This window comes from Oryctolagus cuniculus, chromosome 7 (genome assembly GCF_964237555.1).
Source record: "Oryctolagus cuniculus chromosome 7, mOryCun1.1, whole genome shotgun sequence".
NCBI classification, from domain to species: Eukaryota; Metazoa; Chordata; class Mammalia; order Lagomorpha; family Leporidae; genus Oryctolagus; species Oryctolagus cuniculus.
Genome location: NC_091438.1, coordinates 86,089,695 through 86,110,827, shown reverse-complemented (window position 1 = coordinate 86,110,827; position 21,133 = coordinate 86,089,695). Strand labels below are relative to the sequence as shown.

General features: G+C 43.1%; 1 protein-coding gene across 8 annotated transcripts in view; it reads left to right on the top strand.

Annotated features, from left to right (window-relative positions):
* DNAI3 (dynein axonemal intermediate chain 3) overlaps positions 1-21,133 on the top strand; it is a 77,420-nt gene that overhangs the window by 51,189 nt on the left and 5,098 nt on the right. For 5 of the 8 annotated variants that reach the window (XM_051856307.2, XM_008264956.4, XM_008264954.4 and 2 more), the window contains 6 exons: positions 896-983; positions 8,553-8,683; positions 10,255-10,318; positions 16,052-16,182; positions 18,663-18,867; positions 20,592-20,683. In XM_051856307.2, coding sequence (XP_051712267.2) covers positions 896-983; positions 8,553-8,683; positions 10,255-10,318; positions 16,052-16,182; positions 18,663-18,867; positions 20,592-20,683 — 711 coding nt within the window. The remainder of the gene's footprint in view (positions 1-895; positions 984-8,552; positions 8,684-10,254; positions 10,319-16,051; positions 16,183-18,662; positions 18,868-20,591; positions 20,684-21,133) is intronic. The other 3 variants (XM_051856308.2, XM_070078147.1, XM_008264958.4) reach the window with 2 other exon arrangements.

Here is a 21,133-nt window from a genome sequence, read left to right as displayed (position 1 = left end):
GATCCTCTGCTGCTTCCCAGGCATATAAGCAGGGAGCTGGATTGGAAGTGGGACAGCTGGGACTCAAATTGGTGCCTATATGGGATGCCGGTGATGCAGGCTGCATTTTGACTTGTGATGCCACAATGCTGGCCCTGGTGTCTGACTGTGACTCCCATCTTTAGAATGTCTAATTTTAATTCTAAACCTAATAGTTTTCTTTGATTTGTGAGTGCCATGAGAATTACATTATAGTGTACTTGCTCCCAGTGCAAGAGAGAGCTTGGAGGAATGGAGAATAGTCCCAGCATAACTGGGAAAGGATTGGAAGGAGAAGGCTAGATATGTCCTGGGTGGGGTTTACTGGGCTCAGAGTTGTCACAACAGAAAACAAATAAGCAAGAAGTCGATAGCATGTGGACAAACATCTGGAAGGAGCAAAAGAGGAAGGGAGCTATGAGTGGAAATGCGAAGTGTGACCACCAGGGTCACTTCCAGACTTCAGGGCCTCTGTGTCCCTAAGGATACTGAAAGCTGACCAAGCAAATACCAAGTCCACGCACAACTCCCCAAAGTTTTATGAACAGAAACGGGAGGACAAGTCATTGTTTCATGTCAAAACGAACAGGGAGGTATCAGGGAATAGAACACAAGATATTGTCAGAGCAAAGACAACATAGGAATTTGGAAATGTGCCCCCTAGACAAGCCTCCTTCTGTAGCAAGGTTTTAGAAATGCGGCTTAGGCACTTCCTATGGGAAATAGCAGCTAGAAATCTGAGTGAGAAAGGAGAAGGGGGAAGGACAGGGAGGTGGGTTTCCCTCAGTCTGGGGGCAGGAGGGATAGGGAAGAATAAATGACTCAAGGATAATTTACGAATATATGGAAATAATCTTTGTTGTACGTTCCCTAAAAGTTAAGGCTGTCTAAGGGTGAAACAAGTTTAGACCACTGCCCAACCAAGATAAGCCTGAACGAAGACCATCTTCTTTACAAAACACAAGGTAACTTCCTTTGCTTGTTATACAGATATTTTATTGAGTGCCAGTGGCTTATATCTGAGATGAGTTATAGCACTCTAATATGTAAAAAGATATGAAAAAATCAACTCCTCCAATATGGAACTTCACAATGGCTATAACAGCTGTGGCCAACACATTAAAATTGCCTAGGCACCCAAAAATATTGGACAGAATTCAGTCCAATTTGGGTTCAAAGGCATCTATTGAGCATGTATATGTAAATTTGGAAACTCATTCCATGACAAGAGTGAGTGAAGCCAACCTAATGAATATGTGTGTGCCCAAGAAGAATTCTGTAGAGTGGAACATGTCTGAAGTTGAGCCAGATCAGTTATGAAGTTCCAAGAAACAAATTACCCTTCTCAACCAGAATATAATTTTTAAAATTAATGTTTATACAGCACTTTGATAAAACTGAGTAAAGAAAGAAAATTACCTTTTAAATGTCTCAACCCACACAGCTTTGTGGAAATAATTAAAGGGTGTACATAAAAGCTGCCAAAACCATGGAGACCAAGGTGTGCATGAGTATCACACCCGGAGAGCCATGCATAATGAAAAAGTACAAGAATAACTAGCAGTTGAAGTATTTTCCAACACTTGCCTTAGCAAAAGGGTTTCCATTTATACATTTTTCAATGTTCAGTTAAATGATAGAACAAATAAAAAATCTTATATTCCTAATACTCAGCTTAAACAAAATTTCACTTCAGAGCCACGTGTTGTATTCACTTAACCCAAAACCTCATGCTATAAAAAAATGAAACCACTAAATTTTTATAGATGTTTTCAAAGCAATACTAAGGCATTCCATGCTTTGTATTTATTTGAGTCTGCTTTACTTGGGAAGGAATCCAGGCTGAGCCACCTCCTTGTCCTCTTTTGTATTTCAGTATTGATTATAATTTATTGAATGCCAGCTGTAGACTAGATACTGTGCTAACAATGCACACACTTTCATTTATTCAACAGATATTTATGAGGTGTTTATTTTGTACTAGGCCCTGGGAATACAATGGTGAATAAAAACAGATGGTCACAACCATCCACAAGATAAGACTTTGCATTATCATTTTATAGTTAGGGAAACCAAGGCTGAGAGAGGTTAACTTAACTTGTAAGATTACTTGTAGTAAAATCCTAGTCCTAAAACAATCCAGTGAAAAAAACGTGGCCATGAGGCTGTGACTACTTTTATCCAGTTTATAGTAAGGATTTTTTTTTACCTCTTTTAAAGTGCATGGGGACTTTATTCATTTTTAACTACTTAATAGAGCTTTAATTGGCATGCCATAAACTGCACAATGTTAAAGTATTTGATTTGTTTTGACATGGCTGCACACTCACAAAACCATCACCATAATCAAGATAATGACTATATCCGCCAGTCCTAAAAGTTTGCTCATAGAGAGATTCTGTTTGTGATTCCTCCCTCACTGTCAGGTTACCACTAACCTACTTTCTGTCACTATATATTAGTTTGCATTTTCTAGAATTTTATATAAATCACATAACATATGCTCTTTTGGGGGCCTGGCTTCTTTTATTCCACATAATTACTTTGGGATTTTATCCACGTTCTCTCATTCCTTTTTATTGCAAAGTAGAATTCTGTTGTATGAGTACACCACAGTTCTTTGTCAATTCACCTGGGGATGGACATTGGATTGTTTTCAGCTCAAGGCAATTTACTAATAAAGCTGCCATGAATATTTATGTACAAGTCTTTGTATGAACATACACTTTCATTTGTCTTGGGTAAATCCCTAGGAACAGAATGGTTGGAGCATATGGTGAGCGTTTGTTTAACTTTGAGAGAAACTGCCACCGTGTTTTCCATTGTAGTTTTGCCATTTCCCATTCCCACCAGTGGTATATGGAAGTTCCAGTTTCTTCATATCCTCACCAATAATTGATAGTTATTCTTTATAATTTAATCATTCTAAATGTATATGGTGATAGCTCATCTACATTTACTTAATGACTAAAGATGTTGAGTGTATCTTCATGTGTTTATCTATAACCTGTATATCTTCTTTGGGGAAGTATATGTTCAGATCTTTTTTCTCATTTTTTAATTGGGTCAGTCATTTTTTATTACTGACTTATGAAAATTCTTAATATATTTTAGAGACTACTCTTTTATCAGAGAGATGATTTGCAAATATTTCCTCCTTGTTTGTAGTTTATTGTCTCATTCTCTTTGTCTTGAAATTGGAAGTTCTTACTTTTGAGGAAACCTAATTTATCAATTTGTTCTTTAGTGGGTCATGATTTTCATGATGAATTTAAGAAATCTTTGCCTAACTCAAGATGATAAACATTTTTCCTAAGTTTTTTCCAAGGAGTTTTATAGTTTTATATTTAGACCTATGATCCCTTTTGAGTCAAATCTTGTGTTTGACACAAATTATCAATCAGTTATTTTTTGTTACATACACACACCATTTGTTGAGAACAATATCTTTTCTACACTATTTGCTTTGTACTTTTGTTTAAAAAAAACTGTCCATGTATATGTGAGTCTGTTTTTGAACTTTCTATTCTGTTCCATTGATCTATCATTATACCAATCGCACACTGACCTGATTGCTGATGCCTTGTAAGTAGTCTAAAATCAGACAGCTGCTGGCAGGCCTCAGCGTCTCCTCATTCACTAACTACACACCTGCCCACTTCACTGACACCTGACTCTCATCCCCAAAGGCAGTCACTGTAGGGGTGGCTCTCCTCCAGTGTGAACGGCCGGCTTTCAGGAATCTGAGATCAAATGTGCTATTTTGGACACACTGCCAGCTAGCTGTCTATTCTGGGTAGATTTGGACCTGTTAACCTAGGATGCACTCGTGAGCTTCTTGATCACATTGTGCTGATTGATCCTATCCTGGTCTCCTTCCAGGGTGGATAACAAGTCCTGGCAATTCCACGCCCATTCTTAGGGGCAGTGCCTGGTACTCTGTCGCCATCTAGTGGCCAAGAACAAGTCACCCTTTGCCTGCCAATTTATATCTATAATAGGTCAGTGCTCTTCTTAATCACTTTAAGAAATTCTCTGCTGTCTTTATTCTGATGAGGAAGACTTTGCTCTAAAATCGCTTTGGAATTCCAACTTGGAATACCTTTCAGAAAGTTCTATGCATTCTTTAAAATAGTGTGGCATAGTGGTTAAGAGTATGGAATCTCCAGTTGACAGTCTGAGTTTAAATTCCAAAGCTACAATTTATTAGTTGAGCAGGTGAAATTTCTCTCTCTCTCTCTCTGTGCCTTACTTGTTTAAAACATCTGTTTGAAATAGAGTGAGGACAGTAAGCAGAGTAAATAATAAAATTAACTTCCTCACAGGGTATTATAAAATGAAATGAGTTGGTACACATGAAGTCAAAGAGCAGCACCAGGGGTAACTCATACTAGATGTTAACCACCATCTGTGGGACATTGAGCAAATTGCTTAATCTCTCTGGGCCTCGATTCATTCATCCTTGAAGGAGGATTAATGTATAACTGCCTTGGAACTTACTCTGAGGATTAGCACCCAGCTTGGAATAAGCATTCAGTAATGTTCGTTGATGTCATTATTACTGTCTCTGCTGATGACACATCCATGACCTAGCGGGATAACTTGGAATTTACTGAATGTCCATAATTATTGCAGTCAAGTCTGAGTGTAGTTGATGATGACATTTTTCTCTGAAACTGTCCTATATATATGATTGATTGATTTGAAAGGCAGAGTTATAGAAAAGGAGGAGGGAGAAAGAAAAGGAGAAAGAGAGATCTTCTATCTGCTTCTTTACTCTCAAACGGCCACAACAGCTAGGGTTGGGCCAGGCCCAAGCTGAAACTTGGAGCTTCATCCATCCGGGTCTCCCACACAGGTGGCAGGGGTCCATGCACTTGGGCCATCTTCTGCAGCTTTCCCCGGTGCATTAGCAGGAAGCGAAACTGTCATGACTTGAGCCAGTGCTTAGAAGAGATTCAGGTAGCCGGCGCTGCAGCTCACTAGGCTAATCCTCCACCTAGCGCCGCCGGCACACCGGGTTCTAGTCCTGGTCAGGGCGCCGGATTCTGTCCCGGTTGCTCCTCTTCCAGGCCAGCTCTCTGCTGTGCCCAGGCAGTGCAGTGGAGGATGGCCCAGGTGCTTGGGCCCTGCACCCCATGGGAGACCAGGAAAAGCACCTGGCTCCTGGCTCCTGCCATCGGATCAGCGCGGTGCGCCAGCCGCAGCGCAGGCCGCGGCGGCCATTGGAGGATGAACCAACGGCAGAGGAAGACCTTTCTCTCTGTCTCTCTCTCTCACTGTCCACTCTGCCTGTCAAAAAAAAAAAAAAAAGAAGAAGAGATTCAGTCATTGCAGGAGGAGACTTGACCTGCTGCACCAAGACAATGGTACCTGAACTTACCCTTCCACAGTGAACATTTTTGAGTACAAATTCCCAATGTACATTTGTTTATAAGTTATTTGCATGTTCTACTCTACTATTATGTTTATGTACATTGTTTTAAAAGAGAAAATCAAGGGCAGGCATTTCTCCTAGCAGTTAAGATGCTCAGGTCCCTTATCAGAATGCCTGGGTTTGAATCCCAGCTCCAACTCCTTACTCTAGCTTCCTACTAATGTAGCTCCTGGGAGGCAGTGGTGATGGCTCAAGTAATTGTACTTGCATTTGTGGCACTAATGTGGGAGACCCACACTCAGGTCTTAGCTGCCAGCTTTGGTCTTGACCCCAGCCCAGCTGTTGCAGGCATTTGGGGAATGAACCAGTTCCTTTAAATACCTTTGTTTGGCTTATTTTGACACTTGTTTTTCATGTCTTACCTAGTGGGAAAAGAGAATCTCAAAACATATAGCTTCCCCAAAAAGGCGGCATTGACTGTACCAACTAAGTCATGATGATCTAAATTAATTAATTAATTAATTAAATGCTGAAGTTTTTTTGAAAGATAATATATATTTTTTACTATAGCTGGAGTTTTCATTCCCATTTTAGTTTTTGTATATATGTTGCTTGGATTTTGTGGATTTTTTGTTTTGTTTTCTTCTGTGCAGAATAACCCAAAGGACATACTGAGGAGGTGTGGTGAGGAGATTTTTTTTATTTTTTAAGATTTATTTATTTATTTGAGAGGCAGAATTACAGAGAGAGGGAGAGAAAGAGGTTTTCCATCCACTGTTTCACTCCCCAAATGGCTGCACCAGCCAGCACTGGGTCGATCCAAAGCAAGGAGCAAGGAGCTTCCTCCAGGTCTCCCACATGGGTGCACTTGGGCCAGCCTCCACTACCTTCCCAGGCCATTGGCAGAGAGCAGGATAGGAAGAGGAGCAGCAGGGATATGAACCAGCACCCATATAGAATACAGGTGCCACAAGCAGAGGTTTAACCTACTACCCCACAGCGTCAGCCCCATCAGGATGTTTTTGTGAACATAATTTCTCCCCTATCTCTTCCAGAAATGTAATATCATATTTTTGAAAAGCTAGTAAGTAACTTGAGAAAATGCTCAAGACATTGCTTTAGGAGAACACAAGAGGAGCCAGTGCAATGGAGCAGCGGGTTAAGGCCCTGGTCTGCAGCGCTGGCATCCCATGTGGGTACCAGTTCGAATCCCAGCTGCTCCGCTTCTGATCCAGCTCTCTGCTATGGCCTGGGAAAGCAATGGAGGATGGCCCAGGTCCTTGGGCCCCTGCACCTGTGTGGGAGACCCAGAGAAGGCTCCTGGCTCCTGGCTTCAGATCAGCTCAGCTCTGGTCATTGTGGCCATTTGGAAAGTGAACCAGTAGATGGAATACCTCTCTCCCTCTCTGGCTCTACCTCTCTCTGTAACTCTATCTTTCAAGTAAATAAAATAAATCTTAGAAAGAAAGAGAGAGAACACTAGAGCAGGATACAACTCTAAAAGAGAATATGTTCCAATTTTTAAAAATATATCTATTCACAAAAAAGTCACTAGAGGAAATATGCTAATATGTTAATAATGGCTATCCCTAGGGGCAAGGTGATATGTGACTTTAGTTCTTTTACTCATCCAGTTCTTTATTTTTCAAAGCTTTGGTAAAGAATAATTATTAATTTTAGGTCATAGAAAGACTTGTTTAAAACAAAGGAACATCAAATACTTTTAAGAAGAAACAAGTTCCAGAAATGTCTGTCTGTATAGTATTGCTGGGAATAAACTTTGTTTTATACCCTTGTCAAGAATGGTTAAGAATGTTTTACTACTCTAGTTTTAATGATCTGTGATTACTTTTTTTTTTTTTTTTTTTTTTTTGACAGGCAGAGTGGACAGTGAGAGAGACAGAGAGAGAAAGGTCTTCCTTTTGCCGTTGGTTCACCCTCCAATGGCCGCCGCTACAGCCGGCGCACCGCGCTGATCCGATGACAGGAGCCAGGATCCAAGTGCTTTTTCCTGGTCTCCCATGGGGTGCAGGGCCCAAGCACCTGGGCCATCCTCCACTGCACTCCCTGGCCATAGCAGAGAGCTGGCCTGGAAGAGGGGCAACCGGGACAGAATCCGGCGCCCCAACCGGGACTAGAACCCGGTGTGCTGGCGCCGCAAGGTGGAGGATTAGCCTATTGAGCCACAGCGCCGGCTTGTGATTACTTTAAAATCTACTGTGTATGGGTGAAGTGGTCATTTTTCCGTTCAATTATTGTTTATAGCCATTGTCTTTATTCCCACAAAACTAGGGTTTTCTTTTTTACTTGTTAAGCTTCTTATTCAGTGAAGTAGGAAACCTTTTTACCATAATGTAAACTTAAACTATGTTATCTCAAAAACAAAAAAAGAGAGAGAGAGAAAGAGAGAGAGAAGTAATAAGGAAGGTTGCGAGAAGGAGGAATATCACCGTGTTCTTAGAATTGTAACTATAAATCACATTGAATCTATTAGAAACTTAAAAAAAATTTTTTTTATTTTTATTTTTTTGACAGGCAGAGTGGACAGTGAGAGAGAGAGACAGAGAGAAAGGTCTTCCTTTGCCGTTGGTTCACCCTCCAATGGCCGCCGCAGCCGGCACGCTGCGGCCGGCACACCGCGCTGATCCGATGGCAGGAGTCAGGTGCTTTTCCTGGTCTCCCATGGGGTGCAGGGCCCAAGCACTTGGGCCATCCTCCACTGCACTGCCTGGCCACAGCAGAGAGCTGGCCTGGAAGAGGGGCAACCGGGACAGAATCCGGTGCCCCGACCGGGACTAGAACCTGGTGTGCCGGCGCCGCTAGGCGGAGGATTAGCCTAGTGAGCCACGGCGCCGGCCAGAAACTTAAAAATTAAAATGAGTTTCTGATGACGATGGTGTTGCAGCCCCAGAGAAGCTGTGCTCTGACACTTCTTGCATTTGTGAATGTAGTTGTGGCTGATGGAGTCCAGGCCTTGATTTTTGGAGTTGAAAAGAGAAAGCCACTGCTAAATTAGAGGTCTAAAAATGCTAGAACTTAAGCCTGCCACCTTGGGATGGGAACGGGGCAGACGTGTGTGGAAAATGTAAGATATCTATGTTTTTAAAACATCTTTCACTGCAAATATGTGCTCCCTCTGTTCTTACTCTTCTGAAAGACAAAATGTTAATCCAGACCAAAGCAGTGAAGGCAGGAGAAATGAATCCATATCATAATCTGGAAGCTGGGATGGCCAATTATCTCAAACCAATAGATGAGTTCTGCACAAAGTTCTTTGTAGGAACAGAAGTAAGTTGGAAATTCAAAATTCATTCTTATTTCCCTGAAATATATGACTATAACATTGTATGTGTTTGCTGTATGAAGGCTTAGCATATCTTTACCAAATACTTATTTGCATTTAAACATTTTTTAAAGATTGATTTATTTATGTATTTGAAAACATTACGGAGAGAGTGAGCGAGAAAGAGAAAGAGAGTTCTCATCCACTGGTTCACTCCCCAGAAGGCCGCAGTGGTCAGGGCTGGGCCAGTCTGAAACCAGGATCTAGGAGCTTCATCAATGTGGGTGGCAGGGGCCCAAGCGCTTGGACCATCTTTCCCAGGCCATTAGCAGGGAGCTGGATGGGAAGTGGAGCAGCTGGAATGTGAAACCAGCACCCATATGGGATGTCAGCATCACAGGTGGCAACTTGACTTGCTACGCCACAATGCTGGTCCCTGCATTTAGAATTTTTAAACTTGATGCTCATAGATTCACATTCAAAATGTTCCTGAATATGTGGGGAAAATCTATCAAAGTATGAGCCCTTTTATTAATAATTATTGGTAAATTTACAAATAGTCAGTAAATACTTTCAATGTATGGGGGAAAAACCACTCCAGGTACTAGAGATATACTAAGGTAATGTATGGTTTTGTTAGGCTAGCACAATCTAGAAGGAGACAGTGAAAGACCCCTCAAAAGATAAAGAACAGATGGATATTATAATGATAAAGGCTGCCATTTTCAGCACCTACTAAAAAGAATTAACCAAAATGAGCTCACATTTTATTGGATGTTTTGTGTCCCCTCCTCCGAGTCCCCTTCACGCCTCTGCTCATGTGCTCTTCTCTGCACGAGCTTCTCTTCGCCCCATGGAAGAGCATTAGCGTTAGGAGAGCACCTGGGGGTGGCCTTGTGTAGGTCACTTAACTCCGCTGTGTCTCAGTTCTCCCTTCTGTGAGATGGCAGCCAGGGGCTACCTATTCTCTAAAGCTCTCCCCTGCCGTGGTTCACTGGTCTTCTTTGTGGGCTGTTTCTTCCACTCTGCTCCCTCGGCCTTCCCCTCTCCCTAAAATGGCCTCAAGGTAAAACCAGAGTATCTATGATGTGTTACTTTATTTGAATTGAACTTTATGTCCCCTTGTTCCCTGTCTTCAGCTTTAACAAGTAATTGCTACCATATTATGCATTCACTTGCCTCTTTCTCTCTTATCCCACAAACCTTCATTAAGTGCTGACTTTGTAACACTTTCTTCTTTGTGAGAAGAAATCACATGATAAGACAGACCTGATTCCTCCCCTCTAGGATCCACAGCAGAAACTCTGAAAACACAGAAGATAGGACTCTGAGACATAGAGTTGTCTACTCAACTGCCCATGTTCTGCACTTCACTCTGTGTAGATAGAAACTCAGCAAACTCATTTTTGGCTCATTATAAAATTAAATAATCATTTGAGCCCCTCACCAACTGTGTCATATTATCACTTAATTAAATTGAGTTGTTTGGGTTACAAAGCCAATGGGTCTCAGCACAGGAGGGCTAGGACTTTTCTCTGAAGCTGTCATTATACTCACCAAGAACTCCTGTTTTCAGGAAGGCGAAGTGATATACACAGATTGGAAAATGGAGAGAGACCCTGAAACTGGCCGATTGACAAGTAAGTTTTGTGGATTGTTCTGTTGTTAATACAATTTTCCTTTTTAATTGAAACTATCTGAAGGAATTGTAAAAAAATCTGAGGAAGATTGGCTTTGCTGATTGGAAGGAGGGCATGTAAGATTATGACAAACAAATTTATTACTCTTCATGAGACCCTTAAGTAGGCAGCACAGTTGTCACCTGGGAGCTTGCTAGAACTATGCATAGAACTCTTGGGTCCTACCCCATGCCTACAGAATATGAATCTGCATTTTAATAAGATTTATTAACTGGTGACTTGTTTTCATATCAAAGTTTGAGGAGCAAGGACCTATATGATACTTTCAATGGCTGAGACTCTTAAATAATTTAATTTTAAAATAGCATACTGATTCAATAATTCAACATGTTGTGGAAAACCCACTCATTGTGAAGTGATAGGCTAAAGTTCTGGGATCTTGAAGATCCCCGAAGAACATGGGAGAAGTGATTACAGAATCTTGCTTTGGGGCTAGGGCAGCTGATGTCCTTGTGTCTCCTGGACCCTGAGCAGAGGTATGTAGGTCACACACAGAAGTACAGGCACCCCAATAAGCAAGGCTCCTGTCCACAGTGGGCTCAGAGCATTGGCATCCACCACAATTACAACTACTTATTTTAAAGCTTTAAACTTTAACATGGCATAAAAATACATTTGAGCTGCATTTCAAAGTTCCTGAGATTGCAAGGCAGACAAAGGCTTGGAAGAATGTGCCAGAACACCTAGTGCAGAAGCTATGTGAGGAGCAGCTGCACTTAGTATGCACAGAGGGATCTGGTGGTTGGGCCCATGGAGATCTGAGACTGTCAGAGTGACTGCCAGGGCCACAGCCTATATGGGACAGCTGTTAGGGTTCAGGTCCTCACCTCAGTCCTCACTCCTTTTACTCTCACCATCTGGTTCAAGAGAACAGAGCCTGCCTTGGGTTTGGGAAGGCTGTTTTGTCAGCCATGCCTCCAGGGTAGCCATTTTAATCTTGGAGCAAAAGCACTTTTGCTTCTCTTCTATAGTCTCCCCTAACCAGAACCCCAGATTTGTGTTGTTGATAATCATAGAGTATCAAGAGATGGTTGGATGGGACCTAAGGATGGGAGAATCAGGTGCACACAGAACTGAGACTGATTTATCATTTTCTATTCATTCTGATGCCATGATTTAAAATTGAACTCAAGATTAGATATTCCATATAATGAATTGCATTCAACTCTTCTGTGCTTCTTTGTGTATCTATATAGTCAATAATCTGTGGTTAATTGCGCACGTGGTAAATGCCAGGCACTATATAACACCACAGGGGCCTTCACCACACCTTTGAGACACAAGGTTTGGGCCTGGTGCTGTGAGTTCCTTGTGCACAGGAAGACACTGATTCCTCCTGGCCTCAGGAATTTTATTGGGACCCTGCCTCCTCTTAGAGCAATTTCCTGAACTTCCTTTGAGAAGACCCCTGGCAAATAAGCTTAGGCATTTATTTTAAGTTAATTTTATTCCACTTAGAAAATAACTGTTAGGAAAAGAGGCATGGAACAGAGAAGAGACAGACTATGAACTTACAGCCAGACCGAATTTATTCAGAGGAAATAATCCACAGAGATGACCTGTTATCTTGCTCACAGACTGAACAGGTGGCAGAGGCCCAGACCCCAGCAGGCTGGGCCTTTTCTATATCTTAGCTGGACTAGGGGTGAGGTGGGGGGCAGTAGGTGAGCTCAGAGGTGAGCTTCTCCATACTGGGCTTTCAAGTTTGGCCCATTGGCTTCCGAATCCCAGGAAGGAATGCAGGAGGTGGGCTCGGGACAATACAGAGTGTAAGATGGAACTGATCTTTTCAAAGAGGGCAGGGGTAACACGAAACCTAAAATGGCTGAGGCTTATGTCCTTTTCCATCAATAATCAACAAACATAGAATCCAAGCTTTATGTCTGAACCTCCCTGTTGTTCTTTCTTACTTTCATTATCATATCGTTATTGAGAACCTACTATGTGCCAGGCAGTAGGGATTTAAAGGTGACTAGGATACTATTCTTCCCCATAGAAATTCTGTGATGTGTTATAGAAGTCAGACAAATGGTGGCATTACAGTCTCACTAGTGTTATGGGGATAAACACAGAGGTATGGGAGCTCAGGAGGACTCTCTCTGTTGGACTATTAACAGAAGGTCCCACTGAGGAGGGATATAGTCGAGCTGGGCTTTAAGAGTGAATGGGAGTTTTCCAGATGAAGAAGATGGGTAAAGACATTCCAGGTGAAAAGTGCAAGAACTTAGAAGCCTAAAAGAACAGGGGACAATTAAGAAACAGGAAGATCTAGTTGCCAAGCAGCAGGGGAGGTGTCCAGATGGTAAAGAGCCTGGAGGGCTCTACCATGAGCTTTGGACAGTCGGAAAAGCACCCTGGCAGGTGAGCTGGGGCTGGAGTCACTTGTCGGTAGGACTCATCAGAGAAGCAGGAGGACCAGCTGCAACAGCTCAGATGCCAGATGGCAAGGACTGAAGCACAGGCGCGGCCGCGGGGATGTGAGCAGCAGAAATGCAAGGGAGAAGGAGACTTAGGGGTAACGTGCCAGGCCTCACAGCCAACAGGATGTAGGTGATCAGAAAGAAGAGGGGCTGCCTTTAATTTCTTGGCATCTCGTTCATTCCCAAAAAAGATGGAAATTGCTTTCACCACTGACTCTAAAGGATTATAAGACTTTAAATCTTCGATCAAGTATTTTGTAACAGAGAAAGACGAACAACATTGTTATTCCCATTGAATACAGGCTTGGGAATGGGGAGGTCACCATGTAGCTGCTCTGAACTGTGAACTGTGTGTCTTGCTTCCAGTCTATGAACTTGCAGTGTATTCACTGTGTGCTCCCAGCCCAGTGGCTTTCCTAAACACCAGGGAGGTGGGCTGAATAAAGGGGAGGCAATCACTAGGACTTGCCCCTTCGGTCTACTTGGACCCCATGCTCTCATCTCAAATACACAACCAGGCAGGAAGAATTTCCTCTTGTAAGAAGAAACTTCTGAAAGATTGAGATGTGTGTGATAAAAATGGCCAAACCGCACATTTCCAGATGGCCTGAAGGGCAAGTCAAGAAAGAAGATTCTGGACGACGACAGTTGGCACAATCGTGTCACGGAATTTTCTCTAAATCACCAAATCGGCACACAACACGTGCCAGGCTCTTCCAAGTACTACGGATGAACTCAGGGAATCCTCCCCGCAGCCCTCGTGGGTAGTATCGCCAGCACTGGAACCCAGGCTTCTCACCCATTACTCTACTGAACCCCTGTTAGATAATGACGTTGGAAAACTTTATTTTTTCATGTTTATTGTAACTTTCTTCAGTAACTTGGCTCAGAGGCTTTGGCACGCCATTGAATAACTCAAGGCTGCTCCATTCATTGCTGAATGGCACTCCTTTGAAGGAACACAAGGAAGAAAAAGCGTTGATGGGTTGAAAAAAAAAAAGCACATGGTCAATGTTGCTCTCACCCGGTTACCATGGCAGTTCTCAGAGGCCTTCCAGATGCCTGGATAGCCCTGCTCACTGCGGGCAGGCAGTGTCCACAGAAGCAACCAGACAAACCCCAGGCTCCGAGAAACAGGAGCAGCAGCAAGACAAACGCGTCAGGTTTGCAGCTGCCCCACACCTTACCAGGAATTCCCTAGATCACTTCAAGACAGCCAGACAAGTACGCCCCTGTTCTCTTCAAAACGGGGGCTTTGGTTGGTGGGAAATTGATCTTTGAAAAAAAAATCCAGAGCTGTTAACATTTAAATTTTTCAATGATTTAATTTTACTTTAGACCTTTTTTTCCAAATAGTTTTTTAAGCGTGGTAGAATACACATAGGCATAAAACTCCACGTCCTCACCATGTTAAAGTGTACAGGTCAGTAGTGTTAACATACAGTCCCACGGTTATGCAGCCAATCCCCAGAACTCTTCATCTTGCAAAGCCAAGACTCTACCCCCTTATACACTAGCTTCCCATCCCCCCTTCCCCCAGCCTCTGCAAACCACCATTCTTTGTGTCTCTCTGATTTTGTCTACTCCGGGTACTTCATGGAAATGAAATCATATGCTGTAGTATGCATCAGAATTCTCTTCTTTTTTAAGGTTGAACAATGTTCCATTGTATGTTTGTGTCATATCTTTGTTTATCCGCACATCCATCGATGGATGTGTCCCCCTGTGGGCTATTGGGAAGAGTGCCGCTTGAACATGGGTGGACAAATTATCTGTTTGAAATCCTATTTTGAAAACTTCTTACCAGATCCAGTAGGTCTTTTTCTGCTTCATGTCCCATCAGTGTTCTGAGGGAGGGCATGGCGGTGACGCAATGCAGAGTAAGCTGGTGGTTTTAGTATTAAGTTACTAGATGTTGTGGCTTGGCCTCCACAGGCATCTGTTTCTATGGCCATTGCTGGGACTTGTGGCTGTGGGCAGTTAGGAATGAGGAGCACCCAGCTCTGCAGCCAGGCCTGGGGGAGAAGAGACTCAAGCAGAATCCTCATCTTCAGAGGCGCTATTGCTAAGCCTTCAGTCTAAATTATGATGTCCCCTGTTAGGCTTCATTGTAATGGGTTTTTTAAAATTTATTTATTTATTTGAAAGAGTTATAGGGAGAGATAGGGAGAGAGAAGATCTTCCATCTGCTGGTCCACTCCCCAGGTGGCCGCAATGACCAGGGCTGGGCCAGGCAGAAGCCATGAGCCAGGAGCTTCATCTGGATCTCCCATGTGGGTAGCAGGGGCCAAAGCACTTGGGCCATCTTCTGCTGCTTACCCAGGCCATTAGCAGAGAGCTGGGTGGGAAAGGGAGCAGTTGGGACACAAACCAGTGCCCATAGTGGATGCCAGCATCGCAGGCAGTGAACTTTACCCGCTACACCACAGCACCTTGCCCCTCTTATAATGGTTTTATCTTCGCAACACTTCTCATAAGTTTTTAATTGTGTCCTTTGGGATTTGTTTACTGGACTCTTTCTCACTAGACTGCAAACTTCACAAAAGCAGGATCATGTATGTTTACTAGTCATCACTTACCCAGCCACCCATCTCATACCAGCCAGTGGGTAAGATGGCAGGGGCCCAAGGTGTGGTCACAGATCCAGGAGACCTCAAGGCTTCCAGGGGACAGATGGGGTCAAAGGACTTTCAATAATAGTAACGTGCGACTTACCTTTGTGAAGTATTGACATTTGCATCAGAATTGTAAAAAAATTTTTAAAAAAACTAAATAATGGGGGCAAAAGTGCTAGTGCCTTGACATAGATGGCACCAAACTGGTCATTATGTTCCTCACTCCCACACTTTGCAAAGGCCAATTTCTCTTTGGAATGTCCTAGATACAGCAGTGCAAGATTATTTTTATGCAATGGGTTTATTACTATCTTAAATGAGTTAATAATATTAGCTTGTAACCACACTTGGGGTATACAGACAATCCACAGATGTGTGTTACTATGGGAAGAGTTAGGGAATGGGAACAAGAAGCTTTCCTCCAAGCCTGGGAGGTGGCCTTGATGGGAAGTTCCTTGGACTTCCCATAAAAAGAAGAGCCATCACTTGGCAGAGTCATTCACCCCAGTCAACCTCTGCTACTCTGCTCTGGCACCTCAGCAACGGGCACCAGTCTGTCCATCGGAGGTCTGTCCGTTCCCCACTGCTGGAGTGTTCACAGTGTTATTAAGGGTGAAATGGCCTTTCCTCTCCACCAGCAAAGAAGCCAGTGAACCTCTACACGGTGCACGACGGGGCCGTCCACACAGTTCAGAGATCACCTTTCTACAACGACATCATCCTCACCATTGGGGGCTGGAACGTGGCCATCTGGAAAGAGGGTGTCATGGTGAGTGGCCTGCGGAGCTGGGCTGGGTGTGTGGTCCTTTGTTCCTGAGAAAGACAACAGCAGCAAGTCTGTTCTGACATAATAGCGCTGGCGGGATACTTTTAGGGAAATGAGAAACAGATGGCCAAGGCTCCAGCTTGGCAGCAGAGGCACTGTCAGCCTTTTGAAAACACAAGCATTTGCTTTTTCTTTCCTGAGGGGAGGAAACACCATTTACAAGTCCCTTCTCTGCAAGCTAACCATTTTTTCTTAGAAATGGATACATGGGCAGTTGCCTTGTATTTTTCTCCCCTCACTTTAAAACACAAGAATGGGATGCTGCGTACCACGGATAGCCCGAGGAAAAACACTGGGTCTGTCATCTGTGCTTGGGCACCAGCAATATGTTGGCAGGTTCAGGAAATGGGAGTGAGCAGGCTGCAGGGAACACTCCCAGGCAGACCCTGGCCTGTTCAGAGAAGGATGAGGCCAAAGGGAGGCAGTAGCAGGCTATGGGCAGGATTAGGAGAGGGGCTGGATCCAGAAGCTAACCTGGCAGAAACTGGAAGAGTATGGCCGGCGCCGCGGCTCACTAGGCTAATCCTCCGCCTTGCAGCGCCGGCACACCAGGTTCTAGTCCCAGTTGGGGTGCCAGATTCTGTCCTGGTTGCCCCTCTTCCAGGCAAGCTCTCTGCTGTGGCCAGGGAGTGCAGTGGAGGATGGCCCAAGTGCTTGGGCCCTGCACCCCATGGGAGACCAGGAGAAGCACCTGGCTCCTGCCATCGGATCAGCGCGGTGCGCCGGCCGCAGCACGCCAGCTGTGGCGGCCATTGGAGGGTGAACCAACGGCAAAGGAAGACCTTTCTCTCTGTCTCTCTCTCTCACTGTCCACTCTGCCTGTCAAAAAATTAAAAAAAAAAAAAAAAAACTGGAAGAGTATGAAATCAAGTGAAGCAAGGGGGTGAGGAAATCAGTTCTCTGATCAGGAATGAAAATCGATGTTTATTTAGTGAGCAACTTGAGGAGATTATCAAATGCTGAAATACATTTTAAATATGTATATTACATATATATGAATAGGTAGCCCACATCTGCCCTTCCTTTGACTTAATGTTTCCACTTCTAGAACTCTAACTTGCACAAAAATACTAGAAACAATTTATCTGTTACTATATATACAAACTTGGCATTGGAAAATACTTAAATGTCCATGAACAAAAGGACCCCTACTTTATACAAATGTACTTCTATGTGTTTGAATTGTTTTGTCTGTTTACAATGAGCAGGATTGTGGAGTTAAAGAAAGTCCAGGCAAGATTCCCAAGTGCAGAGGTCAGGAACCTGGTTACCTATAAAGTGAAGAAGATGGGGAAGTGGCAAGGAAAACAGGTTTGTAGGGTCACCTCTAAGGAGTTCAGGGATCGCTGGCATCCTTTCCCACAGGACAGACTCTCGTACATGTCTTGGAGGGGGTGACAGCTCCCTGGTTTAGTTTCATCCCTGCAGTGCAAGTAGACAGTTGAGTGCACCTGGTTGCAAGGAGCCTGGCTGGGTAGACGGCACATGCTGATCCTCTTTCTCTGTGAAAACTGCCCAAAGTAGGCCAGTGACTCATGGTAGAAGAGAGAGAAGATGATCTCGTGATACTTCAGTGGTCTAAAATCTCTCCAAGATATATTTATAAGCCATATGAGGCTGCCAAAAGAAGCTATTTTGTGAGAATTTGCCAGCACTGAGTTGATTTTCAATGTGAAACTTAGAGCTGGAGTTAACAGAATTTTCACTTGCTTTTGCTGGCTACCAAAACTGTTTCCATGGGAAGCAGACACCTGATAAGGGTACAATCAAAATGTCCTTATAATCTTCACTTATCTAGTGTCCACCAATATGCACAGAATGGTGATGGGATTTAGAAGCAGTTGGAGTATTAAAATCATCAACCATTCAATTGAAAGTTTTGATTTAAAAAATTTTGTGTATTTGAAAGGCAGAGTTATAGAGAGAGGAAGAGACAGACAGAAAGAGCTCTTCCATTCAATGGTTCACTCTCCAAATGGCTGTGACAGTCAGGGATGGACAGGCCAAAGCCAGGATCCTGGAACTCCATCTAGGTCTCCCATGTGGGTAGCAGGGGCTCAGACACTTGGGGCATTTCTGCTGCTTTCCCAGGCACCTTAGCAAGGAGATGGATCAGAAGTGGAGCACCTGGGACTCAAACTGGTACCTATATGGGATGCCAGCACTGAGCTACAATGCCAGTCCAGGTTTAATCTTTTCTTAACAAAGAAAATAAAAGGGAAAAATGGCTTATGGGGGGGGAAAACAGAAAAGAAAAAGTTGGCATTATATAAAAACCCCATGACAAAAAGAGTTCCTGGTGGGCATAATTTTGCTATTATATGGTCATAATCACCTGTGTGATACATAAATAAATTCCTTGTGAATTCCCCTCAGATAATAACAAAAGCTTCAAATTTGTCTTTTCCAAAATGTGCTTAAAGACTGGACCCCTCCTTCAGTCATGCTGTGCACCAAAAAGGTATACCTCGGGCCACTGGTCTCTGACAAGACCTGGCGTCTTCTACATTGGCCGAGAAGATGGATACATTGATATCTGGGATCTTCTGGAGAAGACCCATGAACCAGCCCTGTCCCAAAATATTTGTATAACAATGATCACCTACATCAAACCTTGGACTTTTTCTGGTACGTGAATTCTAACCATATGAGCCAAGTCATTTGGGGTAACTTGGAACATTTGACGTTGGCCTGGACAGTCTCCAGTGTTTTTTCTCGGGTTTTTGTTTTTCCTCCCTTCTCTTTCCCTCCTCCTCTCCCTTTCCTCTGGCTCAAATCTTGAATACACCCAGGGCTTCCCTCACTGTTCTGCCTCATCAATAATGATTTCTGAGACACATTTAGTATGTTAAGCAGGAGCTTATTTTTAAACATTCCTATGAATGTATTTAAAGGATAGTCGTTGAGAAACAGAGTGCTCCCCCTGCCAGCTCACTCCGCCCATGCCCAACTATTGGACTGGGGCCTGGCTAGGGTAGAAGCCAGGAGCCAGGAACTCAGTTCAAGTCAAGTCTGCCATGTGGGTAGCAGGGACACATCACCAGTGCCTCCCAGGGACAGCATCAACAGGAAGTTGGAGTCAGGAGCTGGAGCGGGGGATCAAACTGAGGTATTCTGATGGGAGATGTAGACATCTTTGTCATAGGCTAAACGCTCCCTCCAGAGGCCGATTTTGAACCCATGATGGAAAGCATCCTCCTCCTCTTCTCCAAGTCAGACATGGTGATCCCTGTGTCTTTGCTAACTCTTGCTGCTACTTTTATGGAGTTAAGTTTTGCTTAACTTTTCATGCCAAGTCATACTTTTCAATATTATACCACTTTTTGTGTTTCCCCCAGGAACAAAATCAAGCAATTCTCATCATGAGATCAAATGACTCATTGGGGTTATATCTATTTAAATTTTCAATTAGTTATGAGGAAAAAGTAATGTATAATAGTACAAGCATAAATTCAAAGATGTGTCTACAGAAAAAAAATTCCTTTTTTCAAATTTTTCTTTTTCACTCTAGTATTTTTTATGAAATCTGGCACGTTTGCCTTTTTTTTTTTAAAGAAGTTTCCTTTTGTTTCCAAAAGTATACAGACATGTAATTGTCCTATGCATTTCTCTCTCAGAAACATTAGACTTGTGATCTTAGTCTTTGATGTCTCCAGATGTGACAGCCTGGCTACTGCTTAGCCATATACATCACCAACTGTGTTTCTCCATCTTCGGTACAAACATTGCTTTTGAATGATTATACCTACCAAGATGATGAATCCAGGATTTAGTAACATGAACCAGACCTTCTGAAAATGAGAAAAAGAAAGAACACACATGAGCTGACATTCTCAAATGCTTTGTGTATTATAACCCATCTTAAATGCTCCAAGGAAGCAATTTGTTTTTATAACAGGAACACTGGTTCTAGCTGTGCCTTTGAAATTCATCTGGATAATGGTATCCTCTAGCCCTTACTGTGTTTGCTAACAACATGCTTCAAGACTTTTCTTTGAAAATCTTTCCATGTGTTCGCCCTGCTTCTCCTTAAATCTACCCAGCGGGCCCAGCCACAAGAGGGTCAGTTAGGAGCCACACTCCTTTCTGTAGACACCAGGAAATCAAGGATTGAGGTAGCAAAGTAGCTGACAAAGGTTCAGAGTCTCAGCTTTCATTTCACCAACTGGAAAAAATGAGTTGTATGTGTTTATACAGTCCAGTCACGAACATCTAACGAAGATGCCAAGATCATTGTAACCACAGCAGGTCCTTTGGGCGACCACAAAACAAAAGCACATTTCAAGCTTAAGTTCTTAAGATAGATTTCTGTTTGCTGAATTTTTCCTTCCTTTTTTTTTTTAATCTTTCAGCTAAGCAGCAATTTATAGCCATAGCTGATTATTATGGAACACTGCATATATTAGAAATTCCATGGACATTAAGTCACCCTTCCACCAATGAGGTTGGTAACTTTTGGCTTTGAGGATATATTTGGTTGGATATTGGCGAGACATGTCTAAAACTGTGCTATCAATGACAGCATTTTTGTTTGTAAGAGGACAAAAGACATCCATAGACAAAAACAAGAAGGTATATTTCTGTTGTATGAGCTACACAGCTTAAAGTGGGAAACAAACAAAATGAGATAAGAGAGAAGGCAAATGAGTGAAGCCAAACTCTGACAGAAGCATTGATTTGGGATTCATAATCATAAAATGTTATTTTCAGGTTATAACCAAAGCTTGGGAGCATCATCCCAGTGATGCCCGCCCCCAAGGGCCCAGTGACATTTTTATGCCTCTCTTCCTCACCTGCTTCAATCTCATCTTCGCCCAACTCAGTGTATTGAGGGCAGCACATCTGAACTGGCCCCCTCCTGTGCCCCCTCTCCGTACCCACCACCCAAGTGTTT